Source organism: Cryptosporidium muris, genomic scaffold (genome assembly GCF_000006515.1).
Source record: "Cryptosporidium muris RN66 scf_1106632353989 genomic scaffold, whole genome shotgun sequence".
In the NCBI taxonomy this organism is placed as follows: Eukaryota; Apicomplexa; class Conoidasida; order Eucoccidiorida; family Cryptosporidiidae; genus Cryptosporidium; species Cryptosporidium muris.
In genome coordinates, this window is record NW_002196579.1 from 168,854 (window position 1) to 190,083 (window position 21,230).

A 21,230-nucleotide genomic window follows, 5' to 3' on the forward strand; every position below is an offset into this window, starting at 1 on the left:
AATTATATGTAGTATCCTCAAATAATTACTAAGTATTTTCAAGAAATTTGGAATCTTCTTGGAATATATAAATTAAAAAATAAAAAACTTATTTAGATAAAGTAACTCCCAATTACATTCAAAATTCTAAATACCTAAATATAATTGTAACTGAACTTGCAAACTAAAAATTAAATAAGTTTAAGTTTTTTGCCAACTTAAATACTTTAAATATAATTTAATTAGGATTAGGAATTCGTTCTGCAAATAATAAATATTAAAGTTTCCCTTTTTTCCTTAATAGAGATGCACTAAACATAGATATAGCAATAAATCCAATACTGTATATCCATGTATATTTCGAATTAATTATAGATGATAATATGCCTACTTTCCTTCTCATTGTAAATTGATCAAAATTAGTCTCATTTATATACTTATTATCAATATCTATATTACTTTCTGTATCAACTTTACTTTCTGACTTATTTTCAGTAAGGCTTTTATCATGCGAACTATCACGCGAACTATTTAATGAATATTCCATATTTTCTTGTTTAATATAATCAATATATTCAGACTCTGTACTTCTATCTTCTTTTATCTTTGATATATATTCTTCCATATTTTTAAGTCTATGGAATTTAGCAAGTCCATCAATGATATGTATACCTTGTATTTCTAAGCCACCTTCTTTCCTTGAACTTTCATCTATTTTATTGATAGAATTTAATACCTTTAATAAATCCGTCTCAAGATCCCAAATCTGAATATCTATTTCATAATTGCTAGGCATGTTTATTTCTGTATCATTTCCAATATCTTTAATCATGTAAGTATCTTCTAGTTTATATCCATTATTTCCATAGTATTCTCTTACTCCAATGCCTGATATAATTGCTGTTTTCCTAAAACCATAAAGGTAAGAAATATATTCAGCTACTTTTAAAAGAGTTTTCCCATATCCTTTATGTTGAATAGGTATTTCTTGATTATATCTACTTGAATTATTATGAGTTAAAACTAAACCATAAATATGTAATTCTCTTATCAATCCACAATTTTTAAGTATTGGGAACTTTTTAAAAATATCCTTGCTATCTTGTATATATTCGTTAATAGAATAATTTAAATATTGTTCAGCTTTTGGCTCTCCAGTAACAAAATTCTTGTTTTCTTCTTTTGCAACTTGACTATCAGTTAACCTTAAGCGTAATCTAATAAAGCCATAGAGATCCAATTCATCTCTTGTTTCAACAGATATAAAAAATTCTCTACCTCCAAAGCCTGAATACTGACGAATCCTTAATACAATACTAAGATCTCTAGCTTTTAAATTATTACAAAAGTTGTTATTGTTACTTTGCAGTCTATTATTCCCACCCTTCTTTTTTTTAAGTTTCTTTTTAGTTTGAGAATTTTTACTAGAATCTTCCCAACTCTTGTCACTTTTAATATTTTCCACCTGTTGATATAAATGTTTATCCTTAATTTCTCTACACCTTAAACACCTACAAACTAAACTCATCATTTTCATTTTCTCGCTTAATATCTGTCTTAAATTTGTACAGTTATTACCAGCAATGATACTTTGATTTGGAATATCTCTAATAACACGATTTATACGAATCCAGGGATGTAATCCAACTTTGCAGCTTAATAAAAGATAGCAAAGAGATTCTGGATATATTTCTGTATATGGTATGTACATATTAGATTCATACCATTCCTCTATCTTTGAAAATGGAACAACTTCACAAGGGTATAATTTCCATTGATCACATTGAAGCATTGGACTACTTAAAACATTTGATAACATTATATAATCATTCACAACACCTAAACTTGGTGCATATTTCTGCCCTATATCAATTTGCAAGTCTAAAAGTATATTTCTTTTATTATCAATATATTTCTTATCTTCAATAGTCATATCTTTGATATTTTTATGATCATAAGGATTAGGTAAATCAGGCATTAAATGAATATCAACTTTATAAGCAGTATCTTTAAGAAGTCTAATAGCTTTTATTACTTGTTTCATATAGCATCCTCTATTAATTAATTTCAAAACCATATTGTCTGTATGTTGGATTCCTAGCTGTACTCTAGTACACCCAAGCTCTCTTAAATGAGAAATTTCATCCACTGTAATATAATCTGGACGTGTTTCTAAAGTTAGACCAATAATTCTACATTCTGCATTTTCATTTAATTCAATCTCCTTTTGTAAAGATAAAATCTCACGATCTTTAAAATCAAATTTAAAACCAGAATCATTATAAAGAAATCCATTTGTAAATGTATTTGCAGCATAATATATATCCCTGATGAAATTCCTCTGATAATCCCTAGGATAACCACTCCATGTACCACCCAAAACCAAAATCTCAATTTTATCAATGATATGACCATTATTCTTTAATGTTATTGAACGATCTCTAAATTGTTTAATTGCATCAAATGAATTTTGATTTGCTCTTAATACTGCAGGTTCTGTTGATAAATAACTTCTAGGTTGCCCAGGTTCATTCGGACAATAGTGACAGTCATGCTTACATGAAAAAGCACCTGGTGATGTCAATATAGTTATTACAACTACACCAGATTGACTACGAACTGCCTTTTTTGACAAAATACTCTTCTCAATACCTAAATTAGATAAATTGTTATTTATATCGTCTATCATATAATCATAATTATCTATATTCTGCTTAGTTAATTCATCATCTTCTAATAGGTTTGTACATAATTCATCAAAGCTATTATCCTGTTTTGAAATTTGTTCATAAATATGAATTATTTGAGACTTAGAAGGTGCTATTTTATATTTACGCCTTAAAATATTTATTACATTATTATACTCAACTTTATCCTTTGGGGACAACAAAATTAAATCCTTAACAAATAAGCTTAAAGCATCATTACCTAAACAATTCTGATTAATCATCTGCTTCTTCTCATAATTAGTCCATTCTGCAAAACTTCGACAATAGCTCTCTAGATGTCTTCTTCTATTAATATTATCTAAATCTTCTGCTTTTAGTGCTTTAATTTCACCTACATTTACTGGAAAATCACTACGTAGTGCTGGGATTAAATTGGTTATTTCCTCTAAAGATAACCCCAGCCCTCTCTCAGTTTTTCCTAAAGGATTGTTAGTGCTCAATTGCTTCTTAGCCTCGTTCTTCTCTCCTGTTTTCTGCATCATATCAACACCATTAGTATTACTACCTTGTCTAAGGTTAATCCCAATAAGGGCGCCACACTATCCTATTGTTAAAATATCAATGGATATAATAAACTAATTTTGGAAAATATTCATCTTCCTACGATGTTAAACTTTAGTGCAATTTGAAAATTTTTTTAGTACCAATTAAAGAATTCTATATATTGAAATACTTCCCTCCCTACCACCACCATTATATATTAAATGAATAATATTATCAGAGATCTATATTATGAGAAAAAAAGTTTTAATACGAAATTTAGAAGAAGATAATATCTATACATATCACTCCTAGTCATCTATTAAAAATTACTTTCTAATGTGGACATTGTATATGCTCGTTTTCCCACCATTCTATATATCATGTCATTTTGCCCACATTAATCCCCTTCACATCCCTAAGTCAATTAAGAATAATAGACATTGAATATTGCATAAAATAAAGTGTTCTGACTACCTGCCTATATTTCCTTTGTGATTCCTTTAAAATTGAATATATTTTGTAACACTCATAAATGCCTATTTATTATATTTTGGTCCAATGGCAAAAGCCCGCCTATAGACGGATAAAAAGTTCTCATCCTGGAAGTTTATTCCTCTGTTTTTGTTGTTAGGAGAATTCTACTTGAATATTTTTATGGTAAATTTAAAGTATGCCATAAGAAAGAAGAAGCTCAAAGGCAATAATATTTGGCAAAGGGAAATATATAATAGGAGAGATTTTACTCTAAAGAATTAAGTTCAGAATCCAAGGCGAGAAAACTGAAATTCATTTTTTGTGTGTGTTCTTTTTTTTTTATTTTTTATTTTTATTCGGAAAGCTTACTAGTTAATAAAATCTTAGATATCTTTATACTATAGAGAGATAATATTGTACACTTTAAGTCAATTTTTGGTCAAAGAATCAAGTAATATACTATTGATATTAAGATTGGAACACGTAATGGCTTCTAAAACATCAGTAAGTAATTATGAAAACTCTTCATCAGACTCTTCATGTATGTCTATGAATAAAATGAAGAAAAATGGCACTTTATCTACAGAAGATGCGGGGGCATTTTTACTAAAACTCCTTCATAATGGTAAGAAGAACGAAATTGTTAGTAATGCTAAATCGCAAATTCGAAACAAACAAAGTGAACTAGCAGATAATTGTCTTACATGTGATATAAAGGTAATAGGTGGAGGGAATTCTAATAATTTTTCATGCTTTACGACTCCATTGAGGAAAGGGAAAGCTACATATAATATGAATAGCTATAATACATTTGATAAGAATTCAAGTAAACCTTTGGCTGCAGGCAATCCTACAAATTTTGCTCTTCCAATGTATATGAGGTCTCCAAATCCAGAAAATATACCTATGCCATGTGGCTTTCCAACAGAAGGATGATAAATGATAATGAGAGTAAGAATAGTATTATAATTGATTGGCTATTTTAGATATAATGGAGGGGGGACTACTTTTCAGTACATCACTTTCTATGCTGCTACTATCTATGCCAAAATCTTACAAGATCCAGATATATGAGCTTAAATCAAGATATAATCGGATCTTGACATATATATATATATAAAGTCATGTGTTTGTGTTACTGTTAATCCTTGGCTATCTAGACTACTACTAATATTTGTGGTGTGGTTGATTATATATTACAATTGTACTTATATATAACTTTTTTTTTTTATAATAAGTAGATCTTTTTTCTCTTTAAATAATTTATACAACACAATTTATATAAACACAAACTAAATGAAATGTATTAAATCTGATCCTATTAGGAAAATTTAATGATATTACTAAATACAATATGTTGGACTACAGGTAATTTGTTAAGAATTTCGGCTTTATACATCTTTAACATGCCAATATATATTTTATTCCATGTTGGTATAGATGTTAGACTATATAAAACTGGTGAACATTCACCAAAATGTACATTGGATTTCATTTGGAGGATATATTGTATTGCATTTAAATACAGATATTTATCACTGTATGGGGATATAATAGCACTATCAAGGACCATACCAGGTAATATAAAATCTTTATTTATACTTTTATTATCACTACATTCTTTTTCTTTGTTTAAAGGGTTCATTAACTGTGCAGATCCAAATAAAAAAGGTAGGAAATGATAATCATCAAGTCCCCATACTCCTCTAGAACCAGCCGGTTCTAGTAAATATACCATCTGTAATCTCCTCATAATTAATAAATAGCGATAAAATACTACTAATACTAGATCTGAATAATCATCTGTTTGAATAATCTCAAGTTTAACTAGAGAATATAAGAATAATATAAAATTTAATTCATGTCCTGTGCCATAATCTACTCTTGTACGATTTCCAAATGATTCAGTAATATAGATGGATACTTCACAGACTAAATTATGATATTTTTCTGGGACAACTTTACTTTCTAAGTATTTAGGACATTCTTGCTTAAATTTGTCGTACCACATTTGAAATGCCTTATTGCCAAACCTCATAGGTTGTTGAATAGGAGGAGTTTCATCAATTAATATTTCACAAAAATCCAATAGGTCTAAAATACCATAAATAACTTTGTTGTGATTTTTATCCTTGTCTCGGACATCTTTGTAGTTTACAAGCTCCTTACCTACAATACTTTTACTAAGGTCTTCAATAAACTTCACAATTTCTGCATATATCCTGCTTCTCAAGAAGAATTCTAAATCTTGAGTTGTTAAAATACGTTTTTCACACCTCACTATAGACTCTGATGTTTGCATTTGTCAGTTTTTAATATTAGTATAACATGGTACCTTAAAAAAATAAGGCTAAATAGACTCCATTATTAGCGCTAATTTTTTTTTCTTTATGTAGCTTATAATGTATAACTTTTTTTGTCTATAATCTAATACTATATTATTAATTTGAGCTGAATAATTTTTAAAATAACCTTTATTTATGTATTCAAATGAATTCTGGTAAGTTTGCAGCTAATATATGGACATAAATATTTCGATACTTATAAATAGGGCCTAATATAATACTTTTGAATTGTAACTTGTATCTAAGTATATGTAATAGATCCTATAAGAAATGTACAATATAAATATATTTTAAATATAAAATGACTAATGATTAATTTTTTTCTTAGAAAATACTGCAAATATTCCAGTTACAGCTAATCCTACAACTACTAATTCTATATCATGTGTAGTTCTTGATATTGGAACATATTTAATTAAAATTGGGTATGGTGGTGAAGATTTACCTAGAAGTATCCTTCCTTGTAAAATTGGTATACCTAGTCAAAAATCAGAGAATATAGATTTAGATAGAATGAACAATATTTTATTTCCTTTAAGACCATGGGAAAAACGTGATAACATTGAAATTTTAAGCCCTTATGAGTATGATCCAGAAAATAGAAACATTAAAATGAATGAGGATTATCTTATTAAAATGATACAGGAGGCTTTTTTTCCCTGCAAACCTATTAGTAATTCTAATAAAAGTTCTTATAGTGCATGCTCAGTCTTTCAATATGGAACTTTAGATGATAAAATAACAAATAATCCACTAATTTTACCAGTTCCTTCAAATAGTGAGAATTCATTTTTAACTAAAATGACTGAAATAGCATTTGAACAATTAGAAAGTAGTATGTTCTTTACTTGTAAAAGACCTGTCTTGTCATGTTATGCATGTGGTAAGACATCAGGTATTTGTGTAGATATTGGAGCTTCAAATAGTAATGTTTGTTGTGTTCAAGATGGTTACTGTTTTCCATCAACTATACAAGAGTATCCAATAGCAGGTGATTTTTTAGATAGTGAAATCCTGAAGAAATTACATAAATCAAATTATATTATACCTGAATATGGTGTAATTAGGGATAAAGAAGATAAGCCATATTTGATACCTTTATTAAATATTGATGAAAGTTATCTAGATTGGAGTATTTCATATGCTATTAGAGAAATTAAACATACAAGCTGTTGTTTTAATTTGAGTGATAGTAATACATCTACTTTTACTTTACCTGATGGCAATATAATTGACATATCATCTATTAGAACAAGTATCCCTAATATAATATTTAAACCAAATAATTCTAATTATGGTTATCCTGGAATTGTTCAGATGATTGCAAATTCTATTTCTGATTTAGTACAAAATACAAAAGATACTAGTAATGTAACAAGTTCTCTAATTTTAACAGGCGGTACCAGTTTATTGAATGGTTTTGATTCAAAGCTTTTTCAAGCACTTGCAGATCATAAATATACAGCATTTATACAGGAGGTTAGTAGTAAATATTCAATAAATTTATATAAATGTTTACAATTGTTTTTAATTATTTAGGATGGATTACTTCCTAAGATCATTGCCTCTCCTAGATCTATAGAAAGACAATCAGCTGCATGGATTGGAGCCTCAATCCTTTCTTCACTTGGTACATTTCCTCAATTAGCAATTAGTAGAAAGGTAAGTCACCAGATATTATTAATGTTAATTGTGTATTTATTGTAATTTTATATTCTCTTTTTTTCTATTTTATTAGGATTATCAGGAATTTGGTTCTTCAATAACATTGAAGAGATGCCCATAAGCAAGTTTTGTTATAGAAATTAATAAGTAGAAGGATTTGTATTCTAAGTATATATTCCTCTTGTAATGACTTCTATATCTGAATATTATATTTTCCCTATAACTTTTAGCTCTTTTCTAGCTAAAAAAAGTGTAATTTTATAGTTGAGTGACAAATGAGAGCGCCGAATTAGAAAAAATAAAATTAGCTAGGGATCTATACCCCCCCCCCCCCACTAATAAGAAAAAGGAACCTTTAAAGCACAAAAATTTATAGGATAAATATAGGAATAACTGAAAAAATATTTAATATTATAATACACAGATATCAAGATAATACTAATGGAGGGTATGAACACTATTCATAATGGAATTGATGTGAATGGCTTTTATAATGATCAACCTAACAATAAGTGTACTGTAAATCCGAAGTCATTTGGAGAATTTAATCCATATACGGATAATGGTGGAAGTTGTATAGCACTAGCTGGAAGTGATTTTGCAGTTATTGTTTCGGATACTAGATTATCTCAAGGTTATCGAATTGCATCTAGAAGTGTAACACGAGTATTTGAAATGTGAGTTTTACTATTTGTGATATTTTATATTATTATTAGAGATCTAATAAAGAATGTTTTGTAAATCTAATTTTTATTTTTATAATCTTATCACATTGATATATATTTTTATTGTATCAGAACTGCTAAATGTGTTTTAAGTTGTAGTGGAATGTTTGCAGATATAACTGCTCTACAGAAACTCATACGTGTAAGTTCAAATACCTGATATATATTAATAACTACTTCTGAATATCTTATTTATTTAGGCAAGAGTAAAGATATACGAGTTTGAACATAAGAAGAGTCCTTCTATTGGTGCTGTTGCTCAATTATTATCAACAGTATTATATTCTAAAAGATTTTTCCCTTATTATTGTTATTGTGCTATAGCTGGACTAGATGAATATGGTAATGGTGTTGCTTATGGATATGATGCTGTTGGAAGCTTTCAATCAGGCAAATATTTTGCAAATGGAACCGGATCTCATTTAATAAGTTCAATATTAGATAATCAGATATCTGGTAATAATCAATTATATCCAAAGATTCTAACTAATAAGGTAGATATGATTGATTTATTGAAGGATGCAATTACAAGTGCTAGTGAGAGAGATGTATACACTGGCGATTCTGCACAAGTAGTAGTAATTGATGCTTCAGGAATATCAATAAGTAGTTTTCCCCTTAGACAAGATTAGATGTATATTTAAACAAATATAAAGTTAGATACTTTAATAACTGACTAGGAAAAAAATAGAAGATCTAGAAATTCATTTAATAGTACAATTTAAAAATAAGTCCTTTATTGTGTAGCTTATGGTTTTCATATATTTCTCTAAGTGAATATATACTTTAAGATCATTTGTACAATTAATTATAAGTATTTTGGAAGTGATAATAATCTACAGTACTTGAATATATTGGGAATATTTAATTTTTAAATGAGTTTTATAAAGACACTTAAAATAACCTTGCGCTATTACGTGGTTTTGTTATACCGGCAATAAGATACCCGGTATAGAGCTTTTATAACTGCAAGACAGCTTTCTTTGAGATATTAGGATACTTAAAATTGTTAAGATTATTTTATTAATAATTGAGTATTATTAGAAGATATGGAAATTGAAGATACAATCCATGGAGATGTTAATATTGATAATAACCTAAATAATATAACCTATGAAGTGGTTCCCTTTGATTTACCCCTCTTAATTATTGTGAAAACTCTTAGAAAGCAAAATGGATTACGCCATAAAGATTATAGTAGATATCGCCGTTATTGTACTCGTCGTTTGCATCATTTGAGGTCATGCTTAAGAATGACTTGTGGACGTAATAAATTTCAAAGTAGACCTATTGAAATAGATGATGTGAAGAATCCAAGACACTTATTGATACTTATAAGTTTAATTGAGAGAAATTGGAGCTATAGTAATGAAATTAGTAATGGAATTAGTAATGAAATTAGTACATCACATAAAGATAGAAATAATCTCTCTTCTAATGAGATTAGAAGTAGATATCATATTATTAGGAGATTGAGGAAATCATGTAAATACAGCGATTTATTATTGAAAGTAAGTGAAGAGAAGTGTACAGCAAGAAGTATAGTTGAGGTTCAAGCATATAGAAATAATTTAATGGGTAATTATTACATACAGTGTTCAGATTGGGTAAAAGGAGCTGTATCCTTGATTAATTGTAAAAAGTTATACCAACAACTGAAGTTGGATTTAAATGCATCTTCCATAGATATGAATAAAATATTACCTTTATATAATATTGATTCTATGTCAAAGAATGATTATTTAAAGATATATGATGATCATATTGAAGAACTTGAACCACTTATTAGATTATGTTTATATCATTGTAATCGTCTAGGTATAGATATTGAGAGTATGGAGAATTTGGATGATAACCCTAAAATAGAGATAGAGAGTCATTTGACTAATAATATGGGGATGAAGATATTTTTCAATGGATCTGAATATCCATTAATTTTTCCACGGGCTGAGATGTATATTATGGAACTGCATGAATGTTACAATCAAACTAAGAAGATTTTATCAACTGAAGAGGATACTTTACTTAGCATTTCAACTAATTCAATCATTGAAGCTTATTCAGATGTTTTGATGGATGTCTCAACAATTAATTCTATGATACATGAAGAAATAACTAATTTAACTGTAAAGAATGGTGTTTCTCCCCTAAATAGTTTGAATTCTGAAGAGTGGAGTGCTTTAGAAGGATATATACGCACTTTTCAGATATTTATAACAACTGAACGTGATTTAGTACTTTTATACCGATTATTATCCTACTTTAATAGTCCAGACTTTTTACTAATTAATATAATTAATCAAGGGATAATACCAAAGGCTTTGAATTCAAATAAGGATACAGAAATTAGATACCCAGAGGAAGGTATTAGACTATGTGATTTTCTAAAAATGACTATTTCTGAAATAAAGTCAGTTGGAGAAGAATTGTTTAAGAGAAAGGAAGTAACTATGTTAGTTGAGAAGTTAAATCATATTGTAGATAATTGTCGTTGCCTATTGTTATCACATATTTATGGCTTATTAGGGAAATTTCATGAAGCATACTTACTATCTGACTTAGTAAAATCTCGTTCTGACAGCACAATTTTTAAATTAGAAGTTATTGAGTGGGATCATGATGGATATATTTCGAGAGTTATAAGTTTATACAAGCATTTACATGATGTTATAAGTCAAATGATTCCAGTAAACTGTAGTGTTTACCGTGCCTATATAGTAAAATATCAAAATAAAGATTCAAGTCAAATTTATAGTAATACTGAGGATCTAAAGTATGATATATTAAGACCTTCTTATATTCCAATCCCTGTTAAGCCAATAATGTTTGATATTGCTGCAGACTATATTACCCCACCTAACTTATCTTCAAGGTACAAAAAAGAGGGAATAGTAAATAGAATGATTTCAAAGGCTACTTCTGGATTTGGAATTTTTAAGAGAAATTAATGTCTTTTACATTCAGTCCATGATTTGTGAATATTTAACGAAATATAGTTGATAGTATTTTAATTACTTTATTTTGTATTCTGGTTTTCTCTTTTTTTTATAAATAGCATGCTGGAAATGCAATGTAACCTATATCTTGTTTTATAACTGTTCTTGAGCCAAGGAAATATCTCACCGAATAATCTAGACTAATATGGGTGATTAAATTTGAAGTGTTACTTTGTAAGCAGCCACGAGATCCAATTTCATCTTTAAAGCTACTATTACTTAATAAATTGGTTGAACCTTTTAATAGTAAATTATACTGTGTTACTCCTGAAGGTAACCATATACCTTGTAATTCTTCTGCAACTCCATATTTGCCAAGTTCAATTTTAACACGTTGAAAATTTACATTATGAGATTTTAATAATATTGATGACACTTTAATTGTCGTGTCATTTATGGGTTTATAATGTAGATTTGAAGGGAATACAAAACCACCAAAATTTGGATGAGATTTGACATATGGTAAAGATAGCATGAAGTCGTTATTAGCTGATGCAGGAGTACAGAAAAAATTTTGTAAAACTGGACTGATATTAATATTTTGAATAATTAGCCTTCCATTAAATGAACTTTTATTATTAATAAATACTTTCATAGATGCTAAAAAGGTACCATCAGGTGATATTGTAAAAAATTGTGTTATTAGTGGCATTCCATACAACTCACCAATATAAATAGGTGGAATGGTTATTTGACCAATAGCTATTCCACCAACAAATAGAATTAATATAAAAACTAATAAGACTAGTATCCATAAAGACAAATTATATATAAAAATTGAAATCCTTGGGAGTTTTTTCTTTTCTATATCTTTTTTACTCTGACAAAATATAGCTAATGGATCTGTATACACTGCTAAAATAATTAACGGTAAGACATCATACAAAGTTGGTCCAGGAGTTCTAAGTACTTTCCATATTCGTTTTATTATATTCATCTTGTGTGAATTATTATAGTATCTTTATATTTCCTTATTAGTGTAAAAATTTGGAAAACCGTCAGTTGCGCCAAAAAAAAAATGTTAGATTCATTCAAATTTATACTATCAACAGCTGAATAAAAAGTAAATTTTTGTAGATTATTAAATATAATTATTACAATATAGTAATTCTGGACTTTAATTATATTATATTTTATATTTAGATTAATTTGAGCATGTAACTTTTATACCCACTATTTTGTCTTTGTTGAGAAACCAAATCTTTGACGAAGAGCTCTAACACGTTGTAATTTGCTATTTGATTTTGACGAGATCTAACACAATTGTTAATATTATGGATATAATACATATATTTTACTAATATCTGTAGACATACCTCTTCTTTAACTAATTTTGTAGTTTCACCCAAGTATCGGCGGACAAGCCCGATTGCCCACTCTTGAATTTCGCTAGTAGTCTGTCTATCATCATCCTGTTTATGAATATTTTCTGATACTGCCAATATCTCATCAGTATTATCTGAAACACCTATTTAATAAAGAAAAACTAGATTTATTTCCTTAAATTTGAAAAAATATAGAACCTTACCAAGGTCTTCATCTCGAAAAACAGGATATTCTCGAGATACATCTCCATCCCTAAGCTTTAGCTTCCTTTTCGGAGAAACAAGATCAAATGATTTTAGGCCTTCATGTTTGCTTAATATGCTGTTCTTACATCTTCTTGCACGAGCTACAGGTGGAACAATTAACTTTCGCTTTTTTAAGGCAAGACTTTTACTTAAATATGTAGCACTTGATGATGTATTTACACTCACAGATTTCTGTGATAAACATATAATATTTCCAATTTTATCACATAGTCTATAGTAATTACTTACATATTAATATTTCCTTTATTATAAACTTTGTTACTTACATTGGTGATGGAAGAGGTGTCTGAACTGGAGTTTCATTAATATAGTTGCTCTCGTTTAGAGTTTTATAGATATCTTCAAAAATAACAATATCATTATCTTTATAAACCTCTTTTATATTTTCAGTATACTCTAAAATTACTTTAGAGTCACTATTTTGTATAGTTTCTTCTGAGTTTGGAATTATAACTATTCCAGAGTCATTATCTTTTGCAGAACCTTCAAGTATAAATTTCCTTTCTGAATCATCTTGTAATACTCTGATTTTATTAATACTATACTTTATAGCTCCAACTAGAGTTTCAATAACTTCAACACCCTGGATATTATAATGGATTAGCATTACATTAATTTACTTTAGAAAAAATAGAACTTACAGTTCTCCAATCAAATCCTGTTTCGTTGACTTTTTGCTGAATGTCTACAGAAGTTAAGTATTTCATCTTAAATTTTACTTTACTTCTATATCTATTTGCTAGAATAAGCGTGAATGAAAAAGTTACATGTATATCACAGTTAATTTCTTCTATACCGGCATTTACATGCATTATTACATGCAATCAATTGTGAGGTAATATATAAAGTAGGGGATTTATTCCTTTATTTTGATTTTCCTAAAAACAAAATATTATAGCTGTTATATAGTATTTATTAAGATATACAAATTATTATATAATTTTTTTTTTATATCTAAGAAAAATATTTGATATTTTTGTAAACATGAAAGAAATTGGTCTATAGAAGAGGTATAACAATTAAATTAACCTAGTGGATATAGTTAGTCATATAAAAAATAATTTGAAAGGGTGACTACAAATGAGCTTAGTGTTAGACTTAATGAATTATGTGTGAGATAATCTTATGCTGTTTATTGCAATACCTGACGTCGCGTCTTGCATAGATAGTTTAGAAAAGTAGCTGATAAGGAGTACATATGAAGGAATAGAATCTCTAAAAAATACTTCCTCAAAGCAATGAAAATATGATAGGAGAATTTAATCCTAGGACATTTATTCGCTTTTGCCCAGGGAAAAAGGATAAAAGTGAAAGATTATGGGATTTTATGATTCAGCCAAACATGAAGACATTGCGTGTTGTTAAAAAAGAGACATTTAGAGGTCGTACTTGTACAGTAAGTGGGGCTATATATAAGGAATCTACTTGTAACACAGATATATATATGAAAAGTGGGATTCAACAATCTGTTTTAAGAACTCTAGAGGGAATTTCTACAAATGTAATAGTGTGTGGACCACACAAAACTGGAAAGACTCATTTGTTAGTTGGAACGCAAAGAAGTATTGGGATAGTTTTGCAGGCTGTTTATGATATATTTTCGGGTATTAGATGCTATATTAATGGAATTAAAATAAACTCTGAAGTTGAGAAAGTAAATATTGAAGGAAGTTATCAAAAATTATTTGTAGTAAAGGCTTCTGTACTAGAAATTAGTGAAGATACTGGAGTAAGTGTTGGGATAGTTAGAGATTTAATTGAACCAGAAAATCCACTACAGTTAACAAGATGTACTAATGGTAATTTAGGGTATACTATAAAGGGTAATCCTGACCACTTGTTTGAGAGTGAAGAAAAATTGGTAGGAGCAATTTTGGAGGCAGTTTCAAAAAAAAAAGTGATGAATGCAATTAGATATCAACAGAATAGTGAAATAAATAACCGAGATATTACTATAAAGAAAGAGGCACTAGAAAATCTCTTCAGTAATTACGGAAAAGTATGGGTAAAAGATTTAAATCTTTCTGGTCTGGTTATAAGTTTAACAGTTGAATCTGTAGAAAAGAGTGAACTTGAACAAAGTTTGAAAGATAATGAGCAGTTAACAGGTTTTTTAAATGTTTACTGTGGATCAATAAGATTCTTTGAGATTCCTGCATGTAGGAGTATCACTTCAACATTAAATGTTCCATTACATGGACTAATTGATCTTGCCTCAGAGATGTCAAAATTCTTTTATACAAATGAAAAAAGTAATCATATTGAGGTTACCAATATCAGTAAGTACTTGGCTTCATGTCTACTAAATTCTCGTTTATTTGTGTTTGGAACATTATCACCTACTCCAAAGGATCAAAAATGTTGTATCAGAAGAACAATGGCACAATATGATGCAAATTCAACAGTTTCTCCACATTCTATCTTTGATATAATTCAGTTTATTGACATTATAGGGAATGTTATGAAATTTCCACTATATCCTCAAAAAGAGACTTATAAGAAGCCAATAAATGAATCGCAGATTGTTGAGATTTATAGAAGGAAGATTAGCAAATTTTCACCAAAACAATCAAATGAAAAAATGATTATTGCAGCTGGAAAAGGACTATGGATAAGTGAAAGTAGTGGTAGAAATACAAAAATTATACGTCAACTAGCTTATATGAATAAAACAATATCAGGATCTGGACTATTAAGGATACTTATAAGTGGGAATGATTTCGATATTTTGAGATTATACAATGAACACTTGATGAGCTCAGAATCAATTAAATTATTGGATGAAAATAGATCTGAAAATAAATGGTTTATCAATCAAAATATTGAAGACCCGACAAATAATGAAGGTTTATTACTTTATGATTTGTCATCAGATTTAAGAAATAACCAAAATAATACAACAAATATAAGCCTTTATGAAAATAATAATCGAAGTTTGAGTAAAATGAAAACAGGTAGTAGCCTTAAAAGTATCTATTTTAACACAAAAAACAATTTTGATCCAGATAATTCTGTCAGTTCAGTTCCAGTCTTTACTGGCAATAATAATAAGAAAGAAAATCAACAGTGGACAAAATTATCTAGTACACCAGAAAAGAATCTCAGTAATACATTATCAAGTGAGAATAATATGTTACAAAACAGGCAAGTTAGTAAAAAGATCATAGAAACTAATAGTTTGCCTGATGAAGCTGTTAATAATAGAACTGTAAACTTCGAAAATACAATAGAACAAGATCAATATATAAATAGTATACCATTGAAAATGACTAGCATCAAAAGTAATAAATCTGAAGTTACAAATCAAAATACCTCTTTCGCAAGCAATTCTCTAGAAGATTGTGATCAAAACAAAGAGCTGTTGGATACTGAAGGGAATCAGAAAAATAATTTATATAATTTTGGTCAATCAAATAGATCATTAAAAAGCTTTAATTCAAGTAAAGAATTTGATAAGTCAGATAAGTTAAAGGATATACTTTCTTTAACGAATTCAGGGTTAATAGGAAAAAGTAAGGTGAGAAAATCTAAATTTTCTGAAGTTGTTCAACCAAATCGACTTATATCAAACAAGTCAATTAATTTAGTGGATAAATCAGAAACTAAAATTGATAGAACAAGTAGCTTAAAGAAAAAGAGCCATAGTTTTATTCATGACTTTATTCCTGCATCTGGTGGATTTCCTCAAATTGATATATATGCTCCTTCATTTGATTCAGATATAAATTATAATGTATTTCAAGAACCTAAATCAAAAGTATTAGATATACCAGATTCAGATGATATTAGTGAATATGAACCTCATACACCTAATTCCAATCATTGTGATGTATCAAAGTCAGGTCTTGCAATTTGTGAACCAGAAAGCTGTCCTTGTTGTCAGTATCTATCTAGAACTATGTGTAGATGTCACTACCGTGATGCTGCAGTTAATTTTAATGGTATATCTGAAACAGCTGTCAATACTGATAAATCTTTGTTGCAAATATATGAGTCAGGAGCAGGTTCTAATGAAAAAATCAAATTAAATGGTCGTAGTTGGGATATAATTTTTGATTTACCCAGAAAAAGTCTTAAATCGTTCAATAAGAACCTAAAAACAAGAATTTCTGATAATACAACTGATAAATCTTATATAAATAATCACAATAGTCCTTTTTGCAATCCAAATAACTTAAAATATTCAAGTAGCTCAGATGTATCTAACAGACAACAGAACAAGTTAACTAGTAATATGAGATCACATTATAATAGTGAAGATAGTAAAAAAGATTTGGAGATAATAGAAAAAGATATTTCAAATCAAGTGGATCAATTTAATCAGATTATTAATCGAGATAAGGATCATTTCTTAAATAATTCTACAGTATACAATACCTATAAACAAGAATCTAAGAACCCATGCAAAGATCAAATTGAGTATATCGAAAATGACACGATATATATGAATCCTTCTGGAAATTTTAATCAACCAGAAAAATTAGAAGGGACATATAAACATATACTTAATAATAAAAGACAGGTTACTTGGTGCTGCTTTGCTCCAAATATGCCCAATATTCAAATACCTCCAGAGCTTCAGCCTGTAGTTTTTAGAGGTACCCAAACCTATAATTTTCCCTTTTTAAAGCCATTATATCCCTAAATTTTAGGTAATTAAAGTATGTATTAGTGCATATATATGGAGTATACTTTAAATATATGAATAAAGATAGTCACATCTCAGATCTAAATTTGGACCTAATTACATTACATTGACTCGTACTGTCTCTTCAATATAAGATTAGTTGCTTATAAATATGAAAAATTGTAATTGGTTAATATAAAATCTCTTATTCTAATCTGAATTGAACTTAATTGTCCACTCAGTGCAGTCTGAGTCTTATGTGGATAATGGAGTTCAGAAATGACTAAGAGGAGTAAACAACTATAATGCAATAAAAGTTAAATAATGATAGGTTCACCTAGAAAATCTCATAATGGGAATTCCCAATTAGAATTGAACCCTTATAAGTTTGTCCCATTAAATTTAAATGTTATGAATGAGATTAATTCACCCCTTCCACTGGGGATATATAAAGGAAATAATGAGATAAGATCCTCTGGACAAATTGAGGAATTAAAACCCAAAACCTTAAATATGGAGATTTTACCGACATATTTATTATTAAATTCAGATAAGACGGGAATATCTTCACCAGAAATAACTCATCAAGTTAAAAGTGATGATAAGCAGGACAAAGTTAGCCAAAAAAATAGTATACCTTTATTAGAAAAAGTGGATCTAGAAGTGATATTAGATAAAGGTAATGATTTAATGTATATTCCATATAGTTATAGTCATATGAATCAGTATAATATAGATTTGAATACTAGTAAACTTGCATCAAATAAATATGATATGAATATTCAAGATGTTTTGAGACAAGCAACAGGAGCAACAACAGTAGAATTTGCATTAAACTGTAGAGCAATGGGAATTGGATTATATAAAGCTACTGCTGGAGAAATAACTCAGATATCAATAAATTCATTTACTAAGAATTGCAAAAAGAATTCTTTTTGGTGGACATTTATTCAAAGTAATAATAACTCCATATAAACAGAGAGAAATTGATGATAATCATGCTTACCCAATTATATCACTAGAATTAGAGGATAGTAGTGAATCTTTCTATGGGAATATTATAGATAATAAGGATGGGTCATATATAACATCATTTATATGTAAGAAAGCTGTTCCACATAGAATTGATATATTAGCAAGAAATGGGAAAGACCCAATAGGAGGTTCACCTTATATAGTTGAAGTGTCACCAGGTGAAACATGTGCGGAGACAAGTTGGGCTAGTGGAGAAGGGCTTGAATATTATTCAACAGATGGAACACTTAATTTATTTGAGATACATGCTGTGGATAGAATGGGGAACCCTGTTAAACATGGTGGTGATAAATTTGATATTAAAGGAATAGGTGGAATAAAGATCCAACAAATAATTGATCTTAGAAATGGTACTTATAAAGTATATTATTCTGTTCCTATATGCAATTTAGAGGATTTTAAGGAAATAAGAGTAAAGCTAAATGGTAGAGATATCAAAACTCCAATATTTCACCCAAAAAAAAAAGTAGAGGAAAGCTCTGAGATAGATGATATTAAAGAAGATAAATGCAAAAAATCTTATCTTTTTTCATTATTACCATTTGATCATCGTTCAATAGATGTCAAACCAACATATACGCTCGCTTTGTTGTTAAAACGTTTAGCTGAAATGAAAAAAACTGGGATTGATTTTAAAACAAATATACCAAATTTAATGCCATTTCCACCATATTATAATGTGAATGAATTAAAAAATATATTGAATAGATTAGATTATGGAAATATTGATGATAGTATAATAATTAATGATACACTTTTGAAAAGTGAATTAGAGAATTACAAATACAATACTTTAAAGAATGCAGCAATGAAATTAACATATCATCAAGAAATACTTGATGAATTATCAGAATCCTTAAGATTACATTGTAGTTCAGGTAAGGATTATTATGAAAAATTAAAAGTTGATGAGTTGAAACTTGAAGCAGAATTAAAAGAGATAACTGATTATCAACAAAAGATGTTTGCAACATATTCATGTCTACAACAAGGTGGTATTGATAGTTTGCCAGTGTCATTTGAAATTGAAGATCCAGAGCAAATAAGATTACGTCAAAAAAAAGATAGAGTGTTTTATAAAAGAATTCACAATACTCTAAGTGAAAAGTTTAATCAAATTAAAAGTAGAACTTGTGTATTTGAACAGGAGAGGCAGGAATATACAAAATCTTTGCATGATACTCTTGTAAATAGACAAAAATCTATAAAATCAGCTCAAAAGAGCTACTATAAAATATTAAATGAATTGGAAAAAAAATATTTACAACTTGTAAAAAAGCAAATTAGAAGGCAAGATTTATATAAAAATCTTCGAAGTGAGTCTTTACATGTTTATGAAGGTCTTGAAAGTAAAAAATCTATTGATAAGAATCTCAAGAATAGTAAAATTTATTTATCAAATAGCCAAGAAAGGGAACAATCAACTAAAAGTGATAGTGATCAATCATTCAATCAATCATCAAATATAGAGGGTAGATTTTGCATAAAAAGAAGGTATAGTAATTATTCATGCTTAATACCATCAGATCCATCTTCACCAGCATTTTGGTTTGCAGAAGGATCTTATTTAAATAAAACAAAAGATAATAATAGAGAAGAAAAACCTAATTTAATTGATGAAAATAGCTGGATCAGCTGTCCTTCAAGCGTTTCAGTGACATACTCTACTTTAGTGCCACCAACACAAAGTACTAATATAAAGAATAAGACAAAGTTAACCAAATTAAATACTTTTAATAATAATAAATTATGTAGTACATCATTATCACCATCATCACCACCACCTCGAGATCCAATGTTACCATCTGAATGGCTTAATCAAGTTGAAGAGAGTCCATGGGTTAAATATCCACCTAATCCATCATCAATCTCCATTAAAGGTTTTGGTGATATTAAAACTCATCAGCCTTCAAATAATAATATTGATTATAATGATGATCTTGAAGACAATCCAAAACTTTTATCGAATTTAATGTGGGATAAAGATTTTATAGTCAATCTACACAGTAATGCAAAGACCAATGAGGATTTCAAAGTAATTAGTGATACATGGGATAAATATCTTGATAATAACAGAAAATATCGTGATAAAGTATTTATAAGTAAAATGAAGCAATTAGAAGATATTCCACCAAGACCTGAAAAAAAATCTGAATATATGACAATTGATATTCCAGAAAACATTCAAAATGATAATATAAAATGGAAAAATTTACATTATACTATAGACAGAAAAAATAAAGATTGTATTCCATGGGAATTTTTGAATGAGTTGGCAGAGATGAATGAAATTCCGAAAAACAAATATTCTAATGTTAGTGATTTACACAAGTTTATAATAGAAACAAAGTGTTTAGGTAGCAAATCAGCTGATTATATTAAATAAGATTAATAATATATAGCTTCAAATATATAAAAAGAAAATAGTAAATATTAGATTGGTTATTATATAGATAATATAATATTTAATATATATATATATAACAGCCTGCAAATAAAGTAGGAATGAAGTACTCAGTTACTGTCTTTCGAGTTATTAAAATAATCACTTAAAGTTCAAAAATATAATTTGGTTTAATT

The 21,230-nt window shown here is 28.3% G+C and overlaps 10 protein-coding genes across 10 annotated transcripts, besides 13 other annotated features; 6 read left to right on the forward strand and 4 right to left on the reverse strand.

The window, feature by feature from the left end:
* The first annotated feature begins 62 nt into the window (after positions 1 to 62).
* Positions 63 to 95: a sequence feature (AT_rich).
* A 161-nt stretch (positions 96 to 256) lies between these two features.
* CMU_029220 (radical SAM domain-containing protein) lies at positions 257 to 3,190 on the reverse strand (the record flags this gene model as incomplete). Its single annotated transcript, XM_002142161.1, has 1 exon — positions 257 to 3,190. The coding sequence occupies one exon, from the start codon at positions 3,188 to 3,190 to the stop codon at positions 257 to 259; it is 2,934 nt and encodes a 977-aa protein (XP_002142197.1).
* An 806-nt stretch (positions 3,191 to 3,996) lies between these two features.
* Positions 3,997 to 4,022: a sequence feature (AT_rich).
* A 201-nt stretch (positions 4,023 to 4,223) lies between these two features.
* On the forward strand, positions 4,224 to 4,601 carry CMU_029230 (uncharacterized protein; the record flags this gene model as incomplete). Its single annotated transcript, XM_002142162.1, has 1 exon — positions 4,224 to 4,601. One exon carries the CDS (start codon positions 4,224 to 4,226, stop codon positions 4,599 to 4,601), a length of 378 nt encoding a protein of 125 aa, XP_002142198.1.
* Positions 4,602 to 4,873: 272 nt separating this feature from the next.
* Positions 4,874 to 4,902: a sequence feature (AT_rich).
* An 84-nt stretch (positions 4,903 to 4,986) lies between these two features.
* On the reverse strand, positions 4,987 to 5,967 carry CMU_029240 (phosphotyrosyl phosphate activator protein; the record flags this gene model as incomplete). Its single annotated transcript, XM_002142163.1, has 1 exon — positions 4,987 to 5,967. The coding sequence occupies one exon, from the start codon at positions 5,965 to 5,967 to the stop codon at positions 4,987 to 4,989; it is 981 nt and encodes a 326-aa protein (XP_002142199.1).
* A 188-nt stretch (positions 5,968 to 6,155) lies between these two features.
* Positions 6,156 to 7,796, forward strand: CMU_029250 (actin family protein; the record flags this gene model as incomplete). The annotated part of the gene is made up of 4 exons (XM_002142164.1): positions 6,156 to 6,165; positions 6,339 to 7,489; positions 7,550 to 7,672; positions 7,749 to 7,796. The coding sequence occupies 4 exons, from the start codon at positions 6,156 to 6,158 to the stop codon at positions 7,794 to 7,796; spliced, it is 1,332 nt and encodes a 443-aa protein (XP_002142200.1).
* Positions 6,287 to 6,313: a sequence feature (AT_rich).
* Positions 7,498 to 7,548: a sequence feature (AT_rich).
* Positions 7,797 to 8,071: 275 nt separating the features above from the next.
* Positions 8,072 to 8,094: a sequence feature (AT_rich).
* Positions 8,095 to 8,116: 22 nt separating this feature from the next.
* On the forward strand, positions 8,117 to 9,032 carry CMU_029260 (proteasome subunit beta type 1, putative; the record flags this gene model as incomplete). Its single annotated transcript, XM_002142165.1, has 3 exons — positions 8,117 to 8,352; positions 8,473 to 8,542; positions 8,601 to 9,032. The coding sequence occupies 3 exons, from the start codon at positions 8,117 to 8,119 to the stop codon at positions 9,030 to 9,032; spliced, it is 738 nt and encodes a 245-aa protein (XP_002142201.1).
* Positions 9,033 to 9,449: 417 nt separating this feature from the next.
* Positions 9,450 to 11,348, forward strand: CMU_029270 (uncharacterized protein; the record flags this gene model as incomplete). The annotated part of the gene is made up of 1 exon (XM_002142166.1): positions 9,450 to 11,348. One exon carries the CDS (start codon positions 9,450 to 9,452, stop codon positions 11,346 to 11,348), a length of 1,899 nt encoding a protein of 632 aa, XP_002142202.1.
* A 97-nt stretch (positions 11,349 to 11,445) lies between these two features.
* CMU_029280 (uncharacterized protein) lies at positions 11,446 to 12,333 on the reverse strand (the record flags this gene model as incomplete). The annotated part of the gene is made up of 1 exon (XM_002142167.1): positions 11,446 to 12,333. One exon carries the CDS (start codon positions 12,331 to 12,333, stop codon positions 11,446 to 11,448), a length of 888 nt encoding a protein of 295 aa, XP_002142203.1.
* Positions 12,334 to 12,451: 118 nt separating this feature from the next.
* Positions 12,452 to 12,493: a sequence feature (AT_rich).
* Positions 12,494 to 12,512: 19 nt separating this feature from the next.
* Positions 12,513 to 12,547: a sequence feature (AT_rich).
* Positions 12,548 to 12,569: 22 nt separating this feature from the next.
* On the reverse strand, positions 12,570 to 13,695 carry CMU_029290 (uncharacterized protein; the record flags this gene model as incomplete). Its single annotated transcript, XM_002142168.1, has 5 exons — positions 12,570 to 12,650; positions 12,713 to 12,864; positions 12,925 to 13,199; positions 13,255 to 13,571; positions 13,630 to 13,695. The coding sequence occupies 5 exons, from the start codon at positions 13,693 to 13,695 to the stop codon at positions 12,570 to 12,572; spliced, it is 891 nt and encodes a 296-aa protein (XP_002142204.1).
* Positions 13,696 to 13,889: 194 nt separating this feature from the next.
* Positions 13,890 to 13,966: a sequence feature (AT_rich).
* A 268-nt stretch (positions 13,967 to 14,234) lies between these two features.
* CMU_029300 (uncharacterized protein) lies at positions 14,235 to 17,633 on the forward strand (the record flags this gene model as incomplete). The annotated part of the gene is made up of 1 exon (XM_002142169.1): positions 14,235 to 17,633. One exon carries the CDS (start codon positions 14,235 to 14,237, stop codon positions 17,631 to 17,633), a length of 3,399 nt encoding a protein of 1,132 aa, XP_002142205.1.
* Positions 16,371 to 16,391: a sequence feature (AT_rich).
* Positions 17,634 to 17,939: 306 nt separating the features above from the next.
* On the forward strand, positions 17,940 to 21,036 carry CMU_029310 (uncharacterized protein; the record flags this gene model as incomplete). The annotated part of the gene is made up of 2 exons (XM_002142170.1): positions 17,940 to 18,570; positions 18,638 to 21,036. 2 exons carry the CDS (start codon positions 17,940 to 17,942, stop codon positions 21,034 to 21,036), a joined length of 3,030 nt encoding a protein of 1,009 aa, XP_002142206.1.
* Positions 20,371 to 20,401: a sequence feature (AT_rich).
* Positions 21,023 to 21,134: a sequence feature (AT_rich).
* A 77-nt stretch (positions 21,135 to 21,211) lies between these two features.
* Positions 21,212 to 21,230: part of a microsatellite that runs on past the window's edge.